Here is a 23,634-nt window from a genome sequence, read left to right on the forward strand (position 1 = left end):
CACATACACTCCATAGGAAAAAGCTCTAAGTTAAAGGGAAGACTAGAAGGGAGAACCAGGAAAGGTTCAGCTCTCTTGCTGAATGTGGAATTTCAACTGAGTTCTGAAGTAAGTCAGGGAAACCAGGAGGCACAATTAAACAGGGAGAACATTCCGGACATGGAGGATAGTCAGGGAAATGGAACCCAAACAAGATATGGAGGGTCTTCTGCCAGGAGGAACATGTAGGGCAGTGTTAGTGGATTACAGAGCAGTAGGTTAAGAAGGAGAAGGAAGATTGGAAAGGAAGGTATTGAATGCCAAGGTCATAGAAAGACTGATGGAATTTATTGAGAGGGTGTGTGTGGGGGGAGAAGGGCCCTCGGTTATGAATAGTAAAGATAAGATTTTTGTATTCAGTCCTGGAGATCACAGTGAGCCACTGTAGAATAATGAGGAAAGGGAGGTGATATGATTGTACCTGTGATTTAGGAAAATCATTTTTGATGGCTGAATGGAGAATGGACAGGTGTGGGAAGAAAACTAAGGCAGGCAGATCCACCAGCCAATTATTGCAATAATCCAGATGTGAGGTGATGAGGGTCTGGCACAGGGGTGGTGTCACAGTCAGAGGAGAGAAGGAGTGTACTGAAATTGACAGACCTAGACAACAGCTTGGATGGGGGAGGGTAGAAATGACTGTGAGCCTGGGGACTGGGAGAATAGTGATATGATGCTCTCAATAGTAATAGGAATGTTTAAAAGGGACAGAGTTTGAGACAAAAGATAAAAATTTAGTTTTGGCTATATTGAGTTTAAGATGTCTATGGCACCCCTGAATGTAGCTCAAACCAGATTAAAATGCAATTGGGAAATGTTTAAGCAAGTAAATAAAAGTCCAATAAAGCATAGTATTACATTTTAAAATTAAGTAAATATATATGTGACAGAAATTCTTTTTTATTTTTTTGAATTTTTCATTTTAATCATCCTTCTCTCCTCTCTCCCAGTTCTAATATTCATTTTTCCCCCTTTCCTTTCATCCTACAGGTCTTCTATCCATATGTCTGACTTATTAGGCCTATGGAATCTATTATATAAGAAAAAAAGGCAAAGAAATTCCTTTTTGCATAAACTATCTCATTTAGAAAAACAAATCATCATACCAGCAAAGTCTGAGATTTCTAAAATACCAAAGGTTCCACCTATTCTCTTCAAAGACACAAAATCTTCTCATGTTTATAAACTCCACTTAAGGACTGGCAGGTCAGAGCCTTTTTAACTTAATCTTTATTTGTGACCTTTTCATCTCATTGGCTGTCCTTTTTGCCATGATAAATTCTTAGTTTACCATGGTAAGAGACAGGCTTTCTCTGCTTAACTACCCTTTCCTTGTGGAGTTTGTGAAGATTCTGCTGCCCTGGGAAGAAAGGTATTCATTTAGATTGCCTGTCCTTCACGGACCATCACTGGTCTAACAGCATTAGAGGAAATGGAACATTAGATTCTATATGCTTCTTTTTCTGTCTCTAGTTTCAAGGTTGAATTCTATGTGAATTTCAATATCATAACAGAAAGACTAAGTCTATATACAGGGTCTAGTCATGACTCTTGTTATTAATTAAATTTCCTTGTGCCTTAGTTTCCCACATCAACTCAGAAGGGATGATGTCTGTTCAGCTGGGAAGCTCATACAGCGGTATGGAATGGCATGCAGTGTCACACCAATGTAAAAGGATACTACAAGTGTCACTTCTTGGACTCTAAGCTGGAGGTCCCTAACTGTCATAATAGCTTCCAGTTGTCTATTAAATCAAAGTCAAAGCCAAGATGGTTGCTTGAACAGAGGCAGGCTACCCAGTCTCCATATATCTACGTGAACAAAGCCATGAAGATGACATGAGCTCAAATAATGCACAAGAAACCTTTTAAGAATCTAGATTTAAATATTTTCTACTCCAGATCTGCACGAATCAGCCAGAAGGCCATAGCAAGAGGTGCCCCAAAGCAAAGTAAATGCCTTCAGAATTAAAGGACACATGTGGATTGCAAGGCTGCATATAGGTCCAGAGTCAGCAAGAAGAATGAAGTCTCTTGAGAAACTTGGGGGGGGGGGGGGGGGAGACATGCCAGTATATCAAGACCAGCATGGTGCCCCAAGGGTAAAATCAGAACAGACCAGGACCCCTGAAGCACACTTAACTTCAAATAATTTGAGGGGCCAAAAAACCAGAAGGGGTGGGTGGGTTAGGGCAAGAACAGCTGGTGAAAGGAAGCAGGACTGACTATCCTGATTACTCTACCCCAAAGTACAGCTGCAATTGAACCTGGCCCCGCCAAAAAGTCCTAATTTAGGAACTAAAGCTGGAGCGATGATTAAATAATATGCCAATAAGTATAAAAAATTATTGAAAATCTAACTCCATAACTACGTTAAATAGAAACTCAAAGGAAAATATGGATTTTTCTACAAGGACTACATGAATACCTAGAAGAGAGATTTTTAAAAAAGAAATTAAACTTATTGTGGAAAGAATTGGAAGGAAACTTAACGGCTTAGAAGGGAATTCTTGAAAAATAGAATAGACAGGGGCAGCTGGGTAGCTTAGTAAATTGAGAACCAAGCCTAGAGATGGGAGGTCTTAGGCTCAAATCTGGCCTCAGACACTTCCTAGCTATGTGACCCTGGGCAAGTCACTTAACCCCCATTGCCTAGTAATTTCCAAGTCCACACTAGCCCTTACCATTCTTTTGCTTTGGAACCAATACACAGTATTGACTCCAAGATGGAAGATAAGAGTTGAAAAAAAAAATAGAATAGACCAAACAGAAATCATTGATTTCATGGAAGAGCAAGAAATATTTGAAAAAAAAATTTAAAACTATTTTTAAAAAATTCTAGATAATAAATTTCAAGAAATTATAAATGAAAAGTATTGAAAGGTAGTAGAACTAGAGGGCCCAGTGAAAACAGAAAGAACTCACTGAAAAGAAACCCAAAAGGAAAAGTCTCAAGAAATGTCATAGCTAACACTCAAAGCTCCCATATCAAAAAGAAAGGACTGCAAACCTCCAGAAAGAAGGTATTAAAGTGCCCAAGGAACCACAGTGAGAATCATGTAAGACCCAGGAGCTGCTACTATAAATAATCTTGGAATAGAATATTCAAACAGGCAAAAGACACAGACTTATAACCAAGAATAACTTATCTTGCAAAGATGAAAAAAATCTTACTGGGGAAAAACAGATCTTTAAGGAAATTTCAAGTTCTGATAAAAAAAGTTAGATCTGAGCAGAGATTCTGAAATACAAACCCAAGAGTCCAGAGGAATTTAGAAAAGATAAAATTTGAGCAACTATAGATGCTAGGGATGATGAAATACTAACATCACGATAGTGGGAGCAGAAACAAGTGGTTAAATAAGAAAAAATGGAGTGTTGGAGGTAGATTGGCTCTGATATAAGGGTTTTAGGGAATAGTAAAAACAGAACACATATACAAAAATGAGGAAGAGAAGGAAACTGGTTAGATATCATTGGGGTGTGTGAGAGGAGTACATAAACATGGAGGAAAAGGTTGAAGGAATGGTTATCATATATATGAACTTCAATCATTTGAAATGGACAAAGGATAGTGAAGCACATATACGATTTGGTGTAAATACCTCAAACTCAAAGAAATCTTAATCCTAAAGGGGAACATTAAAAGAGGGGGAAGAGATAAAAGAACTAGACTCTAAGAGGGAGCTTTAAATTGATCTCTTAGACAACTGGAAAAAGGCTGAACAAACAGGAATATAAATGCAATGGAATATAAATGTAATGGAATATTACTGTACTATAAGAAATGACAAGGGACAATTTCAGAGAACCCTAAGGACCATGACCTGAAACCAAGTGGAAGTGAAAAGAATCTAGGAGAACAATTTAAATAATAACAGTGTTGTAAAGACTTTAAGACTGATCAAAGCAGTGGTATATCCTGTCTCCAATACACTAGTGGACACTGCTACTTTGTGGGTTCATTTTGCTCAACTGTGCTAATTTGTTACAAATTACAAGAGTTATGAGTCATTTTTTCCTTTCTAATTAAGGTGGGGATTGGAAAGGAGGGTTGGAGTGGGTTAGCAACAATGACACCAAGAAAAAAAGAGAATCATTGAGATTTTTTTTTTTAAATGCACAGAAGAGAAGGGAAGAAAGTTTATAAGGAAGCACAGACAAGCAAAATGAGAAGAAGGGCATTGAAGGAATCACAATCTTATCTGTAACAGACAAATAGGAGTCACTCACACACACACACACACACACATAGACACATGCAGGCACACATACATTCACACTCTGATGTAGAAATACATTAAATTCAAGGGAAACAGTGGGGTTAGGGAGAAAGACGGTCAAGATGGAGGATAATACAGATAAATGGGGGAAGGGTAAAGAATCAGAAGCAAAACAAACTTCCTGATCCTGAAGAAGAATTAAAAGGAAGAGAAAAAAAAACCAGGAATGAGACTCCTAGATGTTCCTTAGATGGCCTCTTAGCCCACTGAGAAGTGGCTGTACCAATTATGGTAGATGAAGGAAATGGAATGAACACTGTTCAGACATGATGCCAGGGACACTGGCAGAGAACCTTGGTAGCAGAAACGGATGCAGAGTGGGGTGCTTAGGGCCTGGAAAACCTTTTACACAAGGACAACAGCTCAGTAATGAAAAATAACATCATAGGACCAAAGAACCTTGATCCAGGTGATGACTAACCATATCTCTCTAGAAGACCTATGATCGCTGCCTACTCTCTGAGAGTGGATAGACACATGGTGCAGACAATCATTCTGGGCCAGGTCTTTTTTTTTTCCTTTTTCCTAAATAAAACAAGCATTTTCCTTTCTTTTTTCTCTTGGTTAATGGAGGCCAGGGGAACAGTGAGGAAAAGAACAATACTGATGCCAAAAAAGAGGGTCATATACATTAAAAAGGACAGAAGGAAGCAGATCATCAGGACAGTTTTGAAAATAATTCAGATTTTGAAAAGCAAGCAGTGTGAAATGGAGATTTATAGTTTTATATAAATCCTTTCTAGGTTCTGCTATGTGTATGGAAATACTTTTGAGATATTTAAGTTTAGGATAAAAATATAAGCTTTAATAAAGTGTAATGTAAATAACAAAGAAATAACTATACCATCCAAAGCAAAGACATCCTATTTTAGTAAAGAGTAATAATAAATAATGTAAAGGAATCTTGAAAAAAGAATCAGACAAACTCTTTATCTTGATACTGTAGTTCTCCTATCAGGCTCTTAAAAAACAGAAGCAGCAGAATTTCAGAGTTAGAATGGCTCTATACTAGACATCACCTGCTCCAATCTCATTTGATATGTAAAGAAATTTCCCCAGACAGGCTTCAAAAGTGACTTGCCCAATGTCCCATAGCAGGTGGCACAGTCAGGTTTAGAACCCAAATTTCCTGGCCTTCGGTCCATTGTTCCTTTTACCATATTATGCAATTTTTAAAAATTGTTTCATGTGCACCAGTCCTGTTTCCTTAGCTAGACTGAAAGCTCTTTGAGGGGCAGGTATCTTATACTTTTCAATCGTCATAGCTCATCCTGTAGGGCTGGGTGCCCCAAGAATTCTTAGCAAAGCTATATCTCACTCCAATTATGAGTTCTATAGTAGGCACCCAATGATGAAAGCTAGGAATGATTTTCCATTTCTAAATAGTTGGCAACAGTATGTAGGTTCATAGAGTTCCAACACTTTAAGCCTAAAATAGAAATTCCCAGTGGCTTTAAGTGGCCAGGCCCACTTCTGTGGAATTTATCATGTCCCAGGCTCTGAAAGTCTCAAGGGAGAGATGCTCCAGTTTAATCAAGTTGAATAGAATCTGAAATAACTTTTTCCACCCAAGTTAAAATTTTACATTCAGGAACAGGAAGGGGAGGGGGTTGGAATAGAGAAGAGAATTCAGTAACCATTAGAAAAGCATTATGTTCACAGAGACTAGAGGATCTACAACAGAGTCAGCTAGGATTTGAACCTGACCTTGCCTGAATTTGTTGAATTGCTAGCTAGAATATGGGATATTGCCAGCAGATATCAAGCATATCAAAGGTAAGTAAGATGGCAAAAGAGACTATGAGGAAGCCCTTTCCAAAGGCATGGACAAAGCTGGACATCATGATCACTGGTCTCTAGACTGAGGGAGGCAGGCCAGTAGAAGGAAGGAAGCATTAGCAAGGAAAGAAGCCATCTGTTCAATGCAGGGGGGAAAGTCCAATGGTTTATGAGATTTGATTTTTTTTTCTTTCAGAACAGGGAGTTTTCTCCTGCTGATCTGGCACCACCAACAGCTGACACATGAACTTTACAAGGGGCTGAGGCCTTTCAATAAGGGCAGTTCCTCTTAACACCCATGGTTGGGGATGTTGAAATTAATTGTGCTCCTTCCGTACACAGAGAAATACTTTTATAGGTTTTAAAATAGACTTTTTCCCAAAAAGTCTCTGTTCCTCTCCTTCTGCCCAAAGCTGGCTACAGGTCTTTAGTCCTACCCAGGGCCTCTTCTGCACTTAAATGTATCTGAGTTGGGTCATGATGGAAGGAGTACAGGGCTAAGGGTCAGGAGATTCTGGGATGTAGTCCAGGCTCTGCTGCTAAGTCACCAAGAATAACCTTCCCTAAGTCACATAACTCTTATGGGCCCATCTATCTGATGAATTTAACAACTACCAGCTTACCTCACAGGGTTCTTGGAGTAGTCAAAATAAATGAAACTTCTAAATATGAAATATATTTGAAAAAGGAAAAGCAGCATGCAAATTAAGGTAAAAAAAAGTAACCTCCTATTCTGAGTTTCCAGATACACCTTTTAGAGCCAGAAAGCATGCTGATGCTAATGTTTTGTGGTCCTTTACAAAAGGTACCCCTTTATCACTGGTTGTATTCCCAGGTTTCTTGTGAGATTTTCAGTTTCACAACCACAGTAAAGTAGGCAGAGACAGAACCTTAAGGTAAAATAAATAAATAAAAGGTAGACCAGGGAGAGGAAGTAAGCATGATCATAGAGGTTCTGCCCTCATAGTCTTCTTCAACTCCCTAGAGCCGTGATGGCAAACCTATGGCACTCATGCCAAAGATGGCAAGCAGAGGTCCATCTGTGGGCACACACAGATTTCTGGCTTGGTTGACTGGAAGGCTGGTCCTGCTCCCAAATGGAGGGGGTGAGACATTCTAGCCTCTCTCCACTGTTGGAGGGCTGTGTCCCCCCTTCCCCACCCAGGAGAGCAGGGGCCACTCCCTCACCTATCATCCTGAAAAAGGTACAAAGTCTTTTTAGTCTTTGTGGACCCTTACTGTTTGAATAGCAGCTTTTCCTTCAAAGAACAGGTAAACAGTTCTGCTTTTATGAACAAAGAATTGATTGGGTCCAAGCTCTCCTGACTGAACTGACCCTAATTAAAATAACTCCCTGAGCAAATCTGGGGCTGAGCCCCATTCACCAAGCCCTGAGGGAATGTGCTAATCAGATCTTCCCTAATCCTTCAAAGGAGGATAGAGAGAAAAAAATCACACACCCAGACAGAATAGGGATCTAACCAACTAACACCTTCATGGGAGGGGCCCCATCAAGCCATTCTATCCACCCCCACCACTGTAAAACTAGAAGGGCAGAATACATGGATTCCTATCTCTTGAATTAAACCCTTTATCCCCCCAGAAACAGGTGGCAAAAAATAAAAAAATAGGGGGATACCTATTCCTGAAAGCAGGTTGAAGACTTTGGAATAAGTAGTTCCTTCTCTTCTCTCTTTTTTATCTTAATCCCTCCAAGCAAGTCCTTCAGACAGTTGGGTATGCAAGAAAATCCCTAGCCTCTCCTTGTCTCAAAGGCCTACCAAATGCCTGAGGCTTCCAGAAAATTCACATGCACTCCAGTTTTTTTTTCCCCTTCTGCTAAATTGTTCCCTTCTTTTATTCAGTGCTTTCCTAATGGGAAGATGTGTTTCTTTTCTGCTCCTGAGCTGATGAAGCAGTGACATTTCAATATAGTAGGATCAAGAGGGCTCCTTAATCCAAAGAACTACAAATCTCCTCAGGTTGTCTCTCTGGACAATTCAGAACATCCTAGCCAACCCTCTGAATCAGGATTTTGTTTTATTTAATCACCATTCAATCTATGCTTATAACAAATCAGAGTCCAAACTAAAACTCTGGTTCTCTGGATGATGCAGACAAGCCTAGTCAGTTCTTCACTCAATAGAAATGTGCATTGTTTAATTTGTCCTCAGCCAATTAAGTCTATTCTCCCAGCAAAGCAGGTGAGCAGATGTAAAGTCTGTCTTTTCCACCTCAGTTTCTCTAACATTATAGTGGATTGTAGAAATCAATAAAGTATCCCAGAGAGGTTTTATTACAAGTTATAGATGGTGCTGGAGGGCAACAGTTCAACCAAAGCAGTCTGTCACCTCCAGGAAGGGAATGAAGATAATAGTCCTCTAATTGTACATACTGGTATCCTAATGTAACATCTGCAGTCAGGGGATGGGGCATGGCATGGAGTCCCTAAAAAGTTCCAAAAGGTTCCCCATCACTGCATTACAGGTTCAACCTGGAACCCCTGATGTCAATGGATGCTCATACTGTCCTGACACCACTAGATGCATGGCAATGCTATCCCTTTCTGAATAGAAATTTTCAAGGAGGTTGAGGGTCTTCTAGCAGTTCCCCCTCTGCCCATTCCTGCTCTCCTTTTACCACTCCCCCAATTTTCAAGCTAAGGATTCCCTAAAATAGTGAAGTGACCAGAACTTTATATTTGGTGGGCACTGGTATCCATGAAGCAATTAAAACTAACTTCGAAATTAATTTTGTTCTTCTTTTGTAAACCTACCCAAGGGGGTAATAACTCAATTTCTATATAGTTTACAAAATAGTTTCACCCCCAAAATCCTGTCAGGTAGAGAGCATGATATAGTACTATCACCCTTATATTACAGAGCAGGAAACAGAGCCTAGAGAGGTGGAAATGACTTGCCAAGAGTCACAAAGCTCAATCACTGTCAGAGTCAAGATTGGAAACCAGGTCTTCTGGTGCTAGCCAGTTTAGCTGTACATGATGAATCTCTGACAAACAAAACTTTTGAAATGTGGACCCTTTGGGCCATCACATTAGGCTGGCTTTACCAGTCAGTTCCTTCATTTTGCCTTTCTTTCCTTTTCCACAGCCTGGAATTCAGCATATCCTTTTCTTTGCTGATTCCCACCCTGAGAGCCTTGATCTCCCTAATACCTTTACTTTAAAAGAGCCACTCTGATGCCAATGAGTTCCTCATTAGCTGCAGGTGCTAATGCTGCAACCACACATTTTATTGCCCATGTCTAGACACCACAGGTTTTCACACCAATTTTTTTGGAAGAGGTAAACAGTGCTAAAGGTGTGACTGCCCCCAAGATGATAATCCAGTGCTAGCCACTTGTCTAATCTCCCATGAAGCACAAAAGGAAGACACAAATGTGCTCCCAGACACAGCCTGGATAGTGAATCTTTGCCATCTTTGATCTATTATTAACTTGGAGTGAGGAAAATTGAAAAAATTTGGCCAGAAATACAAAGCATCTGGATGAGCTTTGCCCTTCATTGAAAATAGAGAACCAAATCCAATCAGTCCAATACTCTATTCACATCCTGGGGTCATGGAAGAGGCAGTTATTTCTTTCTCTAAGGTCCCTATTTTACATATAATGTGTGTATGCAAATGTGCATATATTTCTACATGTACTGCTACAGCTGTTACACTCTTTGGGGGAAAACAAATCATGACTATAATTCTCACTTCTAGAATACTTTAAGGTTTTCAAAAGACTTTTTTTCAATAGACATAATTGAACTCATTTTACAAAAGAGGAAACTGAAGTTCTGTACAGTGAGCATTTGAACCTAGGCCTCTGAACTCCAAGTCAATTGTTCTTTTCTATTCTACCTTTAAGTCATGCTTTCCTACAGGAAAAGGTGATGGGGGAAATGCAGTTTGGCTATATTAAGGTCTCTCAGTGCCCATGGGCTGAACCAAAATTAAAAAAAAAAATTTTTTCATGATTGAGATATTGATGAGTATATATAATAAAATAAACAGAATTTATATTTAGAAACTAGTATAGCATTATTTTTAATTGTATAATAATAGACCACCAATAGTCCCAATACCCTGCCTCCTAACTCAGTTGCACAACAATGGTCTCTCAAAGGATTATGGCCTTTAGGGAATGCTTTTCATTTGCTAATCCTATAGGGGAAAGAGCCATATCATCCTCCTATCTCAAAATGATCTTATATCTACTCATCTGCTAAATGTTGTATCCTTCATTAGGGTAGGAACTCCTACCACCCCCATTTTTTTTTAACCTTCAGGACACCTCAGAAGGCCTTGCATTAGTAGGCATTTAGTAAATACTCACTGGACTGAATTTTCTTTCCCACGTAGAGGACTTCTCCCCCTTATATTCATATTACCCCAACCCATGGTCAGAATATTCTAGATATAGATGGGAAAATAAGGGCCCTTACTATTAACCAACCAGAAATCATATTTGAACCCTGAATCCAAGTTAGTTTTTCCCCCAAAGAGGACCAAAGGGATCTACAAAGAATTATGAACATACAATCCTTCCCTTCTAATCTGTCCTTTTGTTGTCCTGGGGAGCATAGTTTTTACCTTTTACTAATAATACAGATCATTATAGAAAACAGAAATTTCCTGACAGAGGCAGAGTATAGTTTGTTTATTTTTTTAATGACAGCTAAATAATCTAATAGGTCCTCACAGAATTCAGCATCACATGCCAAACCCTGGCAGGCTAGCAGATGTGTATAAGTAAAAATGAAGAAATTCTCACTTTTGATTTAACCTATATGCAGATAGATGCAGTGAGACAACAATTTATCAAAAACTTGACTTCTTATAACTCTTAAAAATGAAAGCTTTTTATTCAAGGAGCATCTATCTCACAAAGCTTCACTCTTCACTCCTCCATCTAATTTACCCACAAAGAGTTCATACTCAAGAGATGCAAATTCAGAGATGCTTAATTTCTGGTTCTCTGAGCAAGAGGTATGGGTTTCTCCCATACTCCCCACAAAGAGTCAAACCTTTGAAACACTAAGAGTTTAAGCCCTTATACTGGAGGCTAGGAAGAGGGTTAGGACTGGGCCTGGGATTTTACTGGTTTAAGAAACAAACTCTTGGGTAAGAAAATTCCCTTTACTAATGCAGCCTGACACTTCCTCTGTAGTGTAAGTCTTAGAGAGCTTCCTAGGTCATAGAGAAGTTGGGGTCACCCAGTCAGGATAGGTCAGGGGTAGGACTGGAATCTATTTCTTCCTAGCCTTGAGAAATTACAAATAATTTAGATTATATGCCAGTGTGGGTAACATATAAAAATATTGCTTCAACATGAAAATAGTTCTACTTTGAAAAAATGCCCCCTACAAAAAGAGGCACCAAAGCAAAGGATGTTGGATCAGAGACAGCCATGTGGTGCAGTGGAGAGAGCACCGAACCTGGAGTCAGAAAGAACTGAGTTTAGGGACAATAATAATAAAGATAGCTAGTATTTATATTATGCTTTAAGGGCTGCAAAGTGTTTTACAAATATTTTCTCATTTGATCTTTATAATCTCCTTGGGAAGCGGGGGTTATTATCCTTATTTTACAGATGAGGGAATTGAGGCAGACAAAGGTCAAGTGACCTGCCCAGGGTCACAAAACTATTAAATGTCACATGTGAATTAAGTGTCACATGAGAATTTAGATCTTCCTGACTCCAAGCCCAGAGCTCTACTCACTATTCTACCTAGCTACCTTTATATGTAACAAGTTGCTTAACCTCTGTCTTCCTCAGTTACCTCATCTGTAAATGTGGATAAAAATAGTATTTGTCTCCCAGGACTTTTGTGAGGATCAAGTAAGATAATATTTGTAAAAAGCTTTTAACTACCTTAAAACACTATATAAAAGCTATTATTACCACCATTCATTCCAAATAGCTGGTTAGAAGCTTACAAGTTCAGTTAGTATAAGTCATCCAGGGCCCCTTTGTTTAAAAATTTGTAGTATTACCTGCTTGCAACTTAGATATATCCTCTGATCTGTCTGATGGAAAATAGAAAAGACTAAGAGACAGGGACACAGTCCAATGAAAATGATCAGATTGCCTAGTTTAGTCATTGATTGGAAAGCACAATTAATGTTAAAACAATGGTAAATACCATTCATAGTTAGTCCTTATATAAATGCATAAGCCTTTCATTTAAAAAATAAATTTGAGAAGAATGGGAAATAGTAGTTATTATTTCAAAATGTTAGAGAGAAATGTTTTTAAATTAATTTGCAATTGAAGGTTTTTTAGTTTGGTCTGTCCTTAAAATCCTATGTTAGGAACTCTTTATCTTCTTATACTAATTAATTAAAGACAATGAAAAAATTAAATGAAACTCAACCTGAGAGAACAAAGTTGAATTAACTGTGGCACTGAGGACTTTGTGGGGGTTTAACTACATCGGGAAGTAATTACACAATATTTTCCAGAAGTGAAACTGCGAGGCTAACTGGAAAAAATGTGGAAACATTTAGTTAGAACAGTAGAGCAAGGTATTAAAGCCCCTTTTATGGGGTTAACTCTGAAGGAAAATATGCAAATAATTAGATCTTTAAATGTGTTTTTAATCACAACCCTAGGATAAAAGTCAGAGGTACCATTTGGTGTTGCTGACTTTTCCTGAAAACCCTTGTTCTGCTGAGCAACAATGATTCTTATGTCCACGTCACCATGAAAGCTCAGACTGACAAAAGGTACTGCAGAGAAACATCTTCTTGGCTTCCTGACCAGCCTTCCTTAAGCCACTGAAAACACATCACATGCTTTCTAGTGCTGGCTAGAAAGATTCACCCCTTCCCAGTTCCCCATTTGGGGTGGGAGTGTGGTGGCTTCAGTTCTTGACCATCTAAGCCTATTGAGCCCCAGCATCTCATCATCTTTCTTGTGAATTCCAAAGGCTACATGGCTCTGATTTTAACAATTTCATTCCCCTTCTCATTTTAAGATTACCCTTGGTTCCTTGTTTCCCTGGGCTCAGTTTCTCAGCAGGAGCCCTCTAATGTTTCATGGCAGTCTCCTGGATATATTTTTGGCCCAGGCTCTTTTATTGAGAAAAAGAAACTTCTAAGGACCAAAAAAGTGGTTCAACTCAAACCAGGGAACAAGAATCAAAAGAACAATATGCAATCATTTATTATCTAATTTAACCCTTGACAAAAAAGGCTTATAAAGTAAACAGGAAAGTGCTGTACAAATGTTGGTATGTTTAATTGTTGCCACTCTAACACACAGGCAGATTTTACTGACTGAGGAGACCTATGGAAAGTTCAAGATTTCCACCAATGGAGAGCCAGGGCAGAAAGGGCCGAGGCAGTTACTGACCAGAGGCACAAAACACTAGGCAAAAATATACAGGAAGTAAAGATGCCTTTATCCAAATGAAGTTTCATGGATAATTTAGGGAAGTGGAATTAATGATCAGAACTGGGGCCATGTTAGAACAACAGGAAGATCAATGCTATCTTGTAACATTTTTTCTCCTGAAGACTACACATATGGTTGAGGACTAGATACACTTTTTACTCTCAGAAAAGCACTCTGACAAATGCCAAAGGAAGAAATTAAGCATTTGGTTGACTTTGCAAGAAGCCACCACCCACAAATGAGCAAAACGAATTCCTTCTGCAGATAAATTTGGTCCCTGATTTTCACATTTAAGCACTGATCTAAGAATAAAAAGACATATCGAACAGCATCAATCAACTCAGTCCAGTATTATTTGTAGCAATATTTGTGGCACTTGAAGATCATTTTTACAGGTTAGGAGTTTAATAAAACATTTACCAACCAATAATTTTCAACAACCTACATTTGCTTAAAGGAAGTACACTTAAATAGACTTTTTAAAGAAATGAAACCAGTGTTTTTTTCTACTTGCCAAGAATAAATAATTGATTTCTCTAGGCAAATGGCTTTTTATAAGGCTCTTTAGCTGGATTTATAAACCAACATTTGAAGCAAAGGTCCTTTGACCAGTTTCAACAGACTAAATTCCCAATAAGTTTGAGCTAGTAGTCTGATGACCATAGCCATATAGATGAAAACTAAAGGATTAATTTGACATGCTCACATCAGCTTGATTTTAGGATAAAAACATGTCTAACATTGAAAGACAAAGTCCTCTATGGACAAACAAAAATAATTTAGTATTCCTACTTACAACTCATCTTGTATGTTGTCTGTTAATCTGAATAACTGCTCCTGCCCATCAGCTTGGCTCTCTGAGTACCTGGGAAGCAGTCCTTGGGGACCTGTACAGCAGCGGGGTTTCCGTACTCTCTGGGCTTGGGTCCTGAAGGAATAAAAACCAAAATACAGTGAAATGGAAAAAAAATTTTTTTTAATGACTAGAAGTTAGGTAGGATCAGGGTTTCACTCTTTGCTCTGCTGCTCTCTATCTCCCCATCATGCTATGCTACCCCTAAATCTGGTACCCAAGAGTCTTTTGAGTTCTACTATTTGATTGCTTTCTGTTTACTTTGCTGTAACCACTCTGGCACACTATTCTCCTGGCTCTGCTTCCATCCTTTTATATCAGTTCCTGTGAGACTTCCTATGCTTTGTATAAATGGGAATTTTGTACCTTTGAATTACATTCCCCAGAATTCCTTTAGTATTTCCCAGAATTCCTCTCCTTTCTCTACCATGTTGAGGTCATGTTTTGTATAAAGTTGGCTGTAACTCTCTATCTCTCTCTCTCTCTCTCTCTCTCTCCTCTAGCGATCGCAGCTGAGTTTGCTTCCTTTTTACTCTTTTTTATTTTAGTTATTATTAACAAATTTTATTAAATATGATACTTGTGAGTTATTGTATATTAATTTTTACTCTTACATTTATAGACAACCACTTTGGGAAACAAATTCTCAAATTTTTTGAGCAGATAGCCTTGCAGTAAAGATACTAAGTTTACCTGGTGCTGTGAACCCACGCACCATGAGAGTGGAAGCAGGGGCTAAGGGTCTTTGCCCACTGCTGCTCCCACCACCACTGCTACTGCCTCAGCCCAGGACAAAAGAGGAGAGCTGGGTAACTGCCTTGCTCAGTGAGCCTTTGGTTCAGCTCACAGCTGCCTCTGCTACTGCTGCATGTACCTTCACAACCATTGCTTCTCCTGCCCTGGCCTTCGTATTGCTGAGGTGTGCTGGAAAGTCTGAGAGCTGTTTGGAGTTTAGAAGCACCTTCTTGGATCTACAGAGGATGCCATACAAATCCTTCCACCTCCCCTCTCCCTGCCCCCAATGTGGGTTTCTAGCCTTTTCTGGTCGTTTTTTTCATCAGGGGAACATAGTATGGAACAGCAAAACTTGCTATTCAGCCCCACACCCCTTCAAGTTTCTAAGCTAAATTCCTAAATTGATCCTGCTATTCCCCCACCCCCCCCACACACACCTTACAACCCTCTATAACAGGGAGGGCAGATAGAACAAATCAGTGGATTTGAAGTTGGAGTTTTGGGGATTTTTTATCTGATTCCCCCCCCCCCCCTTTTTCTTTTTAACCAAAAACACCCAGAGAAGCAGCCTCTCATATGCAAATATGCTATTGTTTCTCTCCAGAAATTTTGCCCTTAGGGAAGAGGGCACAGGAGAATAGCTTTTAAAAAAGCCCTCTAGCAAACACCTGAAAAGACTTTTTCCTTCAAGTCCGGGTCTTTTTGTTTACTTGTTAATAAAATGGATTCAGCCCTCTTTTTTTTTTTTTGAGGAATAATACTGTTACAAAGCATGCTTGAAACTCTGAAAGAACAGTTTGAGTTGGTAGAGCTAACAAGTGCACATTGGCTATGCTTAATTCTTTAACTGGCAGTTTTTATTTTCATTGCATATTTCCCCATTTTATTTACTTCTTCAGAATATGCAGGAATAAGCTAGGCTGCTTGAATTACAGACCAAACTGGAATATTTTGATGTTTTGAAAATCTTAAATACTCTCAACATGCAGAATGGATATTCTGCCCAGTGCATGTATGGGGAACTCCAGGGGTTTGACAAAAGGAATCTGAATGGATAATTGATTCTGGGGAGGGAAAGAACTTTAAAGAGATCTGAAAGTTTATTGATGTTACCTTTTTGAGTTTTGTTTCTCCTCCATAATAGTGAAGAAGTCTATTGGAATTGGACAAAAGGACTTTTGAATTCACTGTCTTTATCCAGTCACACTTATTGTATTTGCTGATTGTTTTAAGATCTAATTTTTTAAGTTAAAATATTAATCTGATCAATATCTTTCTGTTACACTGAATTATTTTAAGCTATTGTGTTTTGGCTATTAGATATATTCTATTCTATTATCTTTATTTGTACCTTTCCCCTCTGTCTGTACTTTAGAACATAAAATTGTGAAATCCCATGAACACCTTACACAAACTCTCTTCAATGGCAAAACCATAACTCCTTATATATGCTGGATTTGTCACCTAATCCACTGAGGTCATATATTGCTTATATAGCCTTTTGTTCCTTTTTATCTTTGTTAATTGTCACATAGATGATGGATGGACTCCATCAAAACTGGTTATAATTGTATACAACCTTTGGAGAATTTAATGAGCTAAATATCTCAATTAATTTTAAGGGGTCTTCAGAAATGATTTTTAGATAGCTACTAGCTTCTGAATGATAGTTTTATATATATTAAAAAGGAATGTTGAATAAAAGGTAGAGAACAAAATATAAGTTCCTGCCACAAAAGCCATAAAGCATGAAGCCAAAGTAGTTTCTGCATATTTTAACTCTTCAGTTTAATCTACTTCTACCAGAACAATCTAGATCCTTGGTGATGTTTTAGATCCCAAAAGGTTTTCATCAGCAGTACAGAGGTTTGTGTTTCTTCTATGCTCTTCTGCCAAATTTTGGAATGGTGGCATTAATAGACTTTGTTAAAAATATCTTTGTCAAGGTTGAAAAATTTGCAACATCTGTAGAACTTGTGACAAGTATCCATCATTTCATAGGTTTTTAAAATGTCACACAGCAAGTGGCTATATAGAGACTCATGTGAATCCTATATGAGAGTGATTTTGTTTGCTATTGTCATTAACTGTGCTATTGTGAATTTTGGTACTTCTTTGAATGTGCATTACCTATTGTACTACTGTTTTATAAAGCTGTTACTTTGTAAAAATCATATGCACTCACACTGGAATCATGGCCAAGTTAAAGGAAATAGATCTCATTTTGGGGGTGAGAAACCTTTGTATTCTACTGTTCCTTGGCTGACATAGTGTATCACTGATTATAAGCTATATATTTTTTATTTTTAAAACATTTTAAAATTATATTTCTTCCTGGTATGTGAAATACAGTATTTGAGTTTGATTTTCTTTTCTCTCCTTTTTTGAACTAGAAGCACATGCTACCAGCATTTTTAAGGTTTTCTGATTTTGCACTAGGGTAAGTTTAAAAATGTCTATTAACCCTAGGGTAGGTATATATCCCAAAAGCTTTAGACTACAGAAATAATGCCATTGATTGTTTTTAAAAAATTATGGGACTTTGCTTAATGATTCTGTCTGATTCCAGGAGAAGGGAATACAAAAAGAACCACTACACAGTGCCAAAGAAGCAAAAAGCTAACCTGCATAGTGCCTATCGAGCACAATGTCAAAGAGACCAACCAATCCCAGGGGGATTGATAAAATTTTGAGCCAAGACAAGAGGACTAGAACTTGTATGGAGCTTGAGGTTGTGGCTGTTTTGACATATGTCAGACACAGGTCTTCTCTGAGCCACATTCTACCAAGCACCTTACTTTGGCTGCCATCCTGGCTCCAGGATCCCTGAGTGAAAAGATAAAATCAGACTAAGAAATGCTATTTCCCAATTTGCTGCAAAAAATCCAGTCCCTTTTCTGTCTTTCATAGTGTGGCAAACGTTCTGTAGTTTTGGCTACTGACTGGGTAAGTGCATAATTGCTTAAATCACTTTAATCAGGCCCAGATTCAAGGACATGTTATAGGTTTATTTTTCCTTTGCTTAGAATTTTTACACATAAGACTTTGATATTCTATATTTCATCCAGAAATTATTTTTTCACTTTTATTTGAATTTTTTTTGATGTTTTGATTTCTTTTTGCCAATTGATTCATATGCCTCATAACTCAGCCATGCATCCCTGAGTGCTTTCTGTGTTTGTCACCATCCTCCTCAGGGGGGGAAATGTGTTATTATCCTATAATGCAAAGTTTAAATTCTTTTGAGAGTAATTTTAGGGTAAGAAACTTGCTACCTCCCAGAATCCAGAATGCGAACTTTTGGAGAAGGCGCCATAAAGATGCCTGCAGAAACCATATGCTGCACCAGAAGATCCAGAGTGAACTTTGGGATGTACTAAATTGAACTTGAATGCATTGTTTCGTATGTATACTCTTATGCTAAAGGAGACTGCCCCCTCTCATTGGCTTTTTGTCAGTGCACCTAGCAATCATTGGTTTTGTTCTCTTTGCCTGTTTTTGGCAATGACTTCCTTGGAATATGTGCCTACCAATAAAATTTCCTGGTCCAGGGGAATAAACATTTTTGCCAAGTTATTTTAATAATTCCAAATTGCTTTCCAGAATGGCTGCACTAATTCACGATTTTGTCCATGATGCATTAATGTGATAGCCTTTTCATAGCCCCTAAAATATTGACTATTCCCATCCTTTATCACTTTTGCAATTTGCTGGGTTTGAGGCAAAGCCTCAGGGTTTTTTTTATATAGCATTTCTTTTAGTGATATATACCATTCTACATTTGAGAGTTGTTTGCTCATATTCGCTAAATTGCTTTTCAATAGTAATTTGCTCAATTCTTATTTTACATTTGTCTTCTCTGAAAATTACTGAACAAAAATGACTAATGGGACATTGATAACCATGACAAGTGAGGAGGTGTTAAGAATTAAGCACCTAGATTAAGTCAAGGTACTTTGCCTAGGGTAATCTAGGGTAATCAAGAGAACTGCCAGATGTGATAGTTGGGTCACTGCCAGTCATATGTGAAAAATAATGGTGAACATTATGGTTTTATCAAGAACAGGTCATGCAGACTAACCTCATTTCCATTTTAGATAGAGTAACTAAACTGGTAGAGAAGAATTGGAGCAGTGGGAAGAATGCTGAGCATAGAATCAGGAAAACTTTTGTATGAATCCTTTCTCTGACTCCTACTAGCTGGGTGATCTTGGGCAAATCATTTAACCTCTCAGTTCTTCATGCAATTCCCTAGTATTTATCTCCTAAATATTAGACAGATTATTCCAATGTTGTTGAAATTAGGATTTTCCCCTATGTAAATACTAAAATAACAGAAGAATGGAAACCTATAAATAGTTTCCTTAGATTTTATAAAGCATTTGACTAAGATCTTCAGGTTATCCTTGTGGAAAAGATGGGATTGGGAATGTGAAAGTTGCAGAACTTGTGGAATGGTTCCAAGATCTATTAATGACAAGTCAACTGGGAAGGAGGTCTCCCTCTAGTGCAGGGCTCTTAATATTTGACCCTAGGTCCTATGCTATTTAACATTTTGACCAATTATTAGGATAAAAGAAAAGATTGCAAGGTTTTAAAAACTGCAGATGACATAAATTAGGGGTGATAAAGGAACTCACTGAATGACAATGTCAGAATCCAAAAAGATCTTGACAGGCTAGAACTTTGGAATGTATCTAAATGAAATAAAATAAAAATAAATATAAATGTTTTACACACGGATTCAAAAGATAGATTTAATATGAGATGGATTGTATTTTGGTGGTCCAGCTTCTACTATGCCACACTAGGAAAATGATGGTGATATTCCTGTTATCCTCTACATTGGTTAGACTACATCTAGAAAGAGTATTTAGTCTGGGGTCTCACTATATATGAAGGGCACTGAGAAGTTGGAACAAGTCTGGGAAGGGGAACCAGGAACATGAAGTGTTTCTAGTTTTTAGGTGAATGGCTTTGTGTCACATGAAGATCAGCTGAAGGAACTGAGGGTATTTAGCCTGGAGAAGAGAAAACTAGTAGTGGTAGGGGAGGATATGAGCTCTATGTTCAAGTATTTGAAGGACTAAAACCTAGAATAGGATTTTAGATTTGTTTGATTTAGACCTTAAAGACAGAGTTTGAAGCAAAGAGTAGAAGTTGTAAAGAGGAAAACTTCAGCTTGACTCAGGGAAAAACATCCTAACAACTAAGAAGTACCCAATGGCTGAATGGGTTGCCTTAAAAGACAGAGGATGTGTTTCCCATCATTTGGGATTTCGAAGGAAAGACTGTGTAACTATAAGGTATGTTGAGTTAGGGATACTTTTAAAAAATAACATTAGATGGCCGCTGAGTTCTCTTTCAATGTAGACAATCTGGTTTGTGATTCTTAGAACGAACAACTAGAAAGCCCTGAAATATAGAATGGCAATCTAGTCAAGCTTTCAACAGTCTCAAGTATAAAAGAGAAAGAACTCTATCTCAAGAATATGATTTACCTAACCAGGGACCTCAATGGATCTTGACAAGACACATTGAGGGTAGGAGAAGTGATATAAGATGACAGTAAGGAGGTAAAGCTAAGATGGCAGAGAAGGAACAGGAATATTATAGCCAACTTCAAAAGCTCTGAAGAAAAGGAGGCAGACAGAAAGAAACAATTCAATTAGGGAGCCACAGTCAGGATAACACAAGACTTAGCAGCTTCTACGTTAAAGGATAGAAAGGCCTAGAATATGATATTCCAGAAGACAAAGGAACTAGGTTTACAACTAAGAATCACCTACCCGGCAAAACTGAGTATATTCTTTCAGGAGAAAAAAAATGGTCAATTTTAGAAAAAAACATTCCTAATGAAAAAAACAAACAAACAAACAGATCTACATAGAAAATTTGATATCCAAATACAAGACCAAGGGAAACATAAAAAGGTGAATTAGAGAAAATTTAGGAAATTCAGAAAGGTTGAACTGTCTATATTTTCCTACATGATATGATGATATTTGTAACTCTTAAAATTTTTTATCATTATTAGAGCAGTTAGAAAGAGTTAGGAAGTAGTTAATCGGAGGGTTCAGGAGTAAACTGTTTAGGGTGACATGATATACACACACACAAAAAATCAAGGTGGGGAAAAGAAGATTGCACAGGGAAAAGAGAACTGCACTGAGAAAATAGGGAAGAGAGAGGTAAAATGAGGTAGATTATATCATCTAAAGAAGAATGAAACAACTATGACAGAGGTGGAAAAGATGACATCAATGTGCAATACTTAAATATTATTTTCATTGGATTTGGTTCAGAGAGGGAACAAACACTCATTTGGTTATAGAATCCTATCTTAGCCTACAGAGAAGTCAAGAGGGGAATAGGACTAGGAGTTGGTGGGGGAGGATAAGAAGGGATGGGCATGATTAAAAGGAAAAAAATGGGGAGAAAGATAGAGTGAAAGGAAAGGGCAAGAGCAGGATAAAAAAAGAGAAAATAAGATGGATGGGAATATATAGTTGGCAGAATTTATCATGCTTCAGCTGAAGTAAAGTAAAAGCAAAAATAGATATAATTAAAATAGATAAGGAAGGAAATTACATCATGATAAAAAGTACCATAAATAATGTAGTAATATCAATACTACACAAATATCCATCAAAGGGTATGTATGGCCTTCAAATTTGTAAAGATATCATGAACTTCAGGAGGAAATAGACAATAAAACTATTCTAGTGGGAGACTTCCCTTCTCAGAACTAGATAAATCTAACTGAAAAATAAACAAGAAAGAAGTCTAGAAAGTGAATGAAATTTTAGAAAAATTAGACCTAAGAAATCTCTGGAGAAAATTGAATAGGGATAAATAGGAATATAACTTCTTTTCATCAAGACATGGTATAAACACAAAAAAATGACTGTGGATCAGGGCATAAAAACTTCACAACTAAACACAGAAAAGAAGAAATAATAAATGCATCCTTTTCAGATCATAATGTAATAAAAATTATGATCAATGAGGGCTCATGGGAAGAAAAATTAAAAATTAATTGGAAACTAAATATTTCAATTCTAAAAAAGGGTGGATCAAAGAACAAGTTATAGAAACAATCAATAATTTCATTAACAAGAATGACAGTGAGGAGACAACATATCAAATGATCCAGGACAATTCTGAGGGACTTGTGAGAAAGAATGCTATTCACAGCTAGAGAAAGAACAGTTGCAGAAGAAAATATGATTTATCACCTGTTTATATGGGTACATAATTGGGGTATTGGTTTTAAAAGATTACTACAAAAATGAATAAAGTGGAAATGGGTTTTAAGTGATAATACATGTATAACCCAGTGCGATTACTTGTCAGCTTGGAGGGGAGAGAGAAGGGAGATAACATGAATCATGTAACCATGGAGGAAAAATTTTTTTTAAATTTAAAAACAAAATAAAATACTTGCAAAGAGACTTTAGAAGTATATCACAAGGATCATTTATTATGCCCATGTGAGATTTATACCAGAAATGAAAGGCTGGTTTAATATTAGGAAAATTACCAGCAGAATTGATCATATCAATCAATAACATAACTAACAGAAACCAATCACATGACTATCTCATGTAACCACGAAAATGTGGGTTTCAAGACTGTGAATTGCCAAAACTATAAAGATAATTTTTAGTGTCTTGATTTAAATAAAAAATAAGTGGTCAATATGGGAAAAATTCCCAAATATGAAAATACCCAAGTCAGCTGAGTTTTATGGAGATCTTAATTAATACAAATGAAGGAATTAAGGGAAGGGAGAGAGAGAGAGAGTATAAGAGAAAATAGTAAAAAGGGCCTAGGCCAAATGGCCTAAGCCTGCGCCTTAAAAGAGACTAGTCAGTCTTTTATCACTCACCACAAGATTTGTCCCAAGCCAAACTCCAGTCCTTCACTGAAATCCTCAACTCCTGAACTGAGTTCAGAGACCCAGCTCCTCCAACTAACACCAAATTCCAACTAAGTTCAGAGAGCCAGCTCCTTTTAAAGAGAAATTTCTCTTATGTCACCTCCCCTAAATTTTCACATCTACCAATCACAGTAGACATTTTCCCCAGGACTGACCATTCTTAGTTCATATCTTCTTTTGTTATCACCTTCTCTGACTAGACTAAAACTTCACACCTCTTGCCTTTTGTAAGTTGCTTGACCTTTTTAGTGATTAATTTAACCTTTATAGGTACTTAGTACCCTTTTGTATTAGATCTAAAAATAGACCTAGCTTAAGGTTCTTTCTAGCTTCACTATAAGTATGAGTTGGGGACTTTTCATTGTTCAGTAAGGAGTTTACAACTTTATCTTCCCCTAAAGTATGCCCAAGTATGGGTGGAGTAATGTTAAAATTCCCAATACATTCCTGATCAAGTACCTCCATTTGTTACAATAAGGGAATAACTTAACCAAATCTTCTAAGGTAGAGTCTGAGCAATTTTAAGATTCACACTCAGTAGATGCAAAAAAAAACCTTCAACAAAATGCAATGCCCATTCCTATTAAAAATGCTAGAAA

The 23,634-nt window shown here is 37.6% G+C and overlaps 1 protein-coding gene across 5 annotated transcripts in view; it reads right to left on the bottom strand.

Moving 5' to 3' along the window:
- The window catches only part of VPS13D (vacuolar protein sorting 13 homolog D), a 415,828-nt gene that overhangs the window by 12,871 nt on the left and 379,323 nt on the right, over window positions 1-23,634 (bottom strand). For all 5 annotated transcript variants that reach the window (XM_007491757.3, XM_007491755.3, XM_016422198.2 and 2 more), the window contains one exon: window positions 14,302-14,433. In XM_007491757.3, coding sequence (XP_007491819.2) covers window positions 14,302-14,433 — 132 coding nt within the window. The remainder of the gene's footprint in view (window positions 1-14,301; window positions 14,434-23,634) is intronic.

The sequence above is a fragment of the Monodelphis domestica genome, chromosome 4 (assembly GCF_027887165.1).
Source record: "Monodelphis domestica isolate mMonDom1 chromosome 4, mMonDom1.pri, whole genome shotgun sequence".
In the NCBI taxonomy this organism is placed as follows: Eukaryota; Metazoa; Chordata; class Mammalia; order Didelphimorphia; family Didelphidae; genus Monodelphis; species Monodelphis domestica.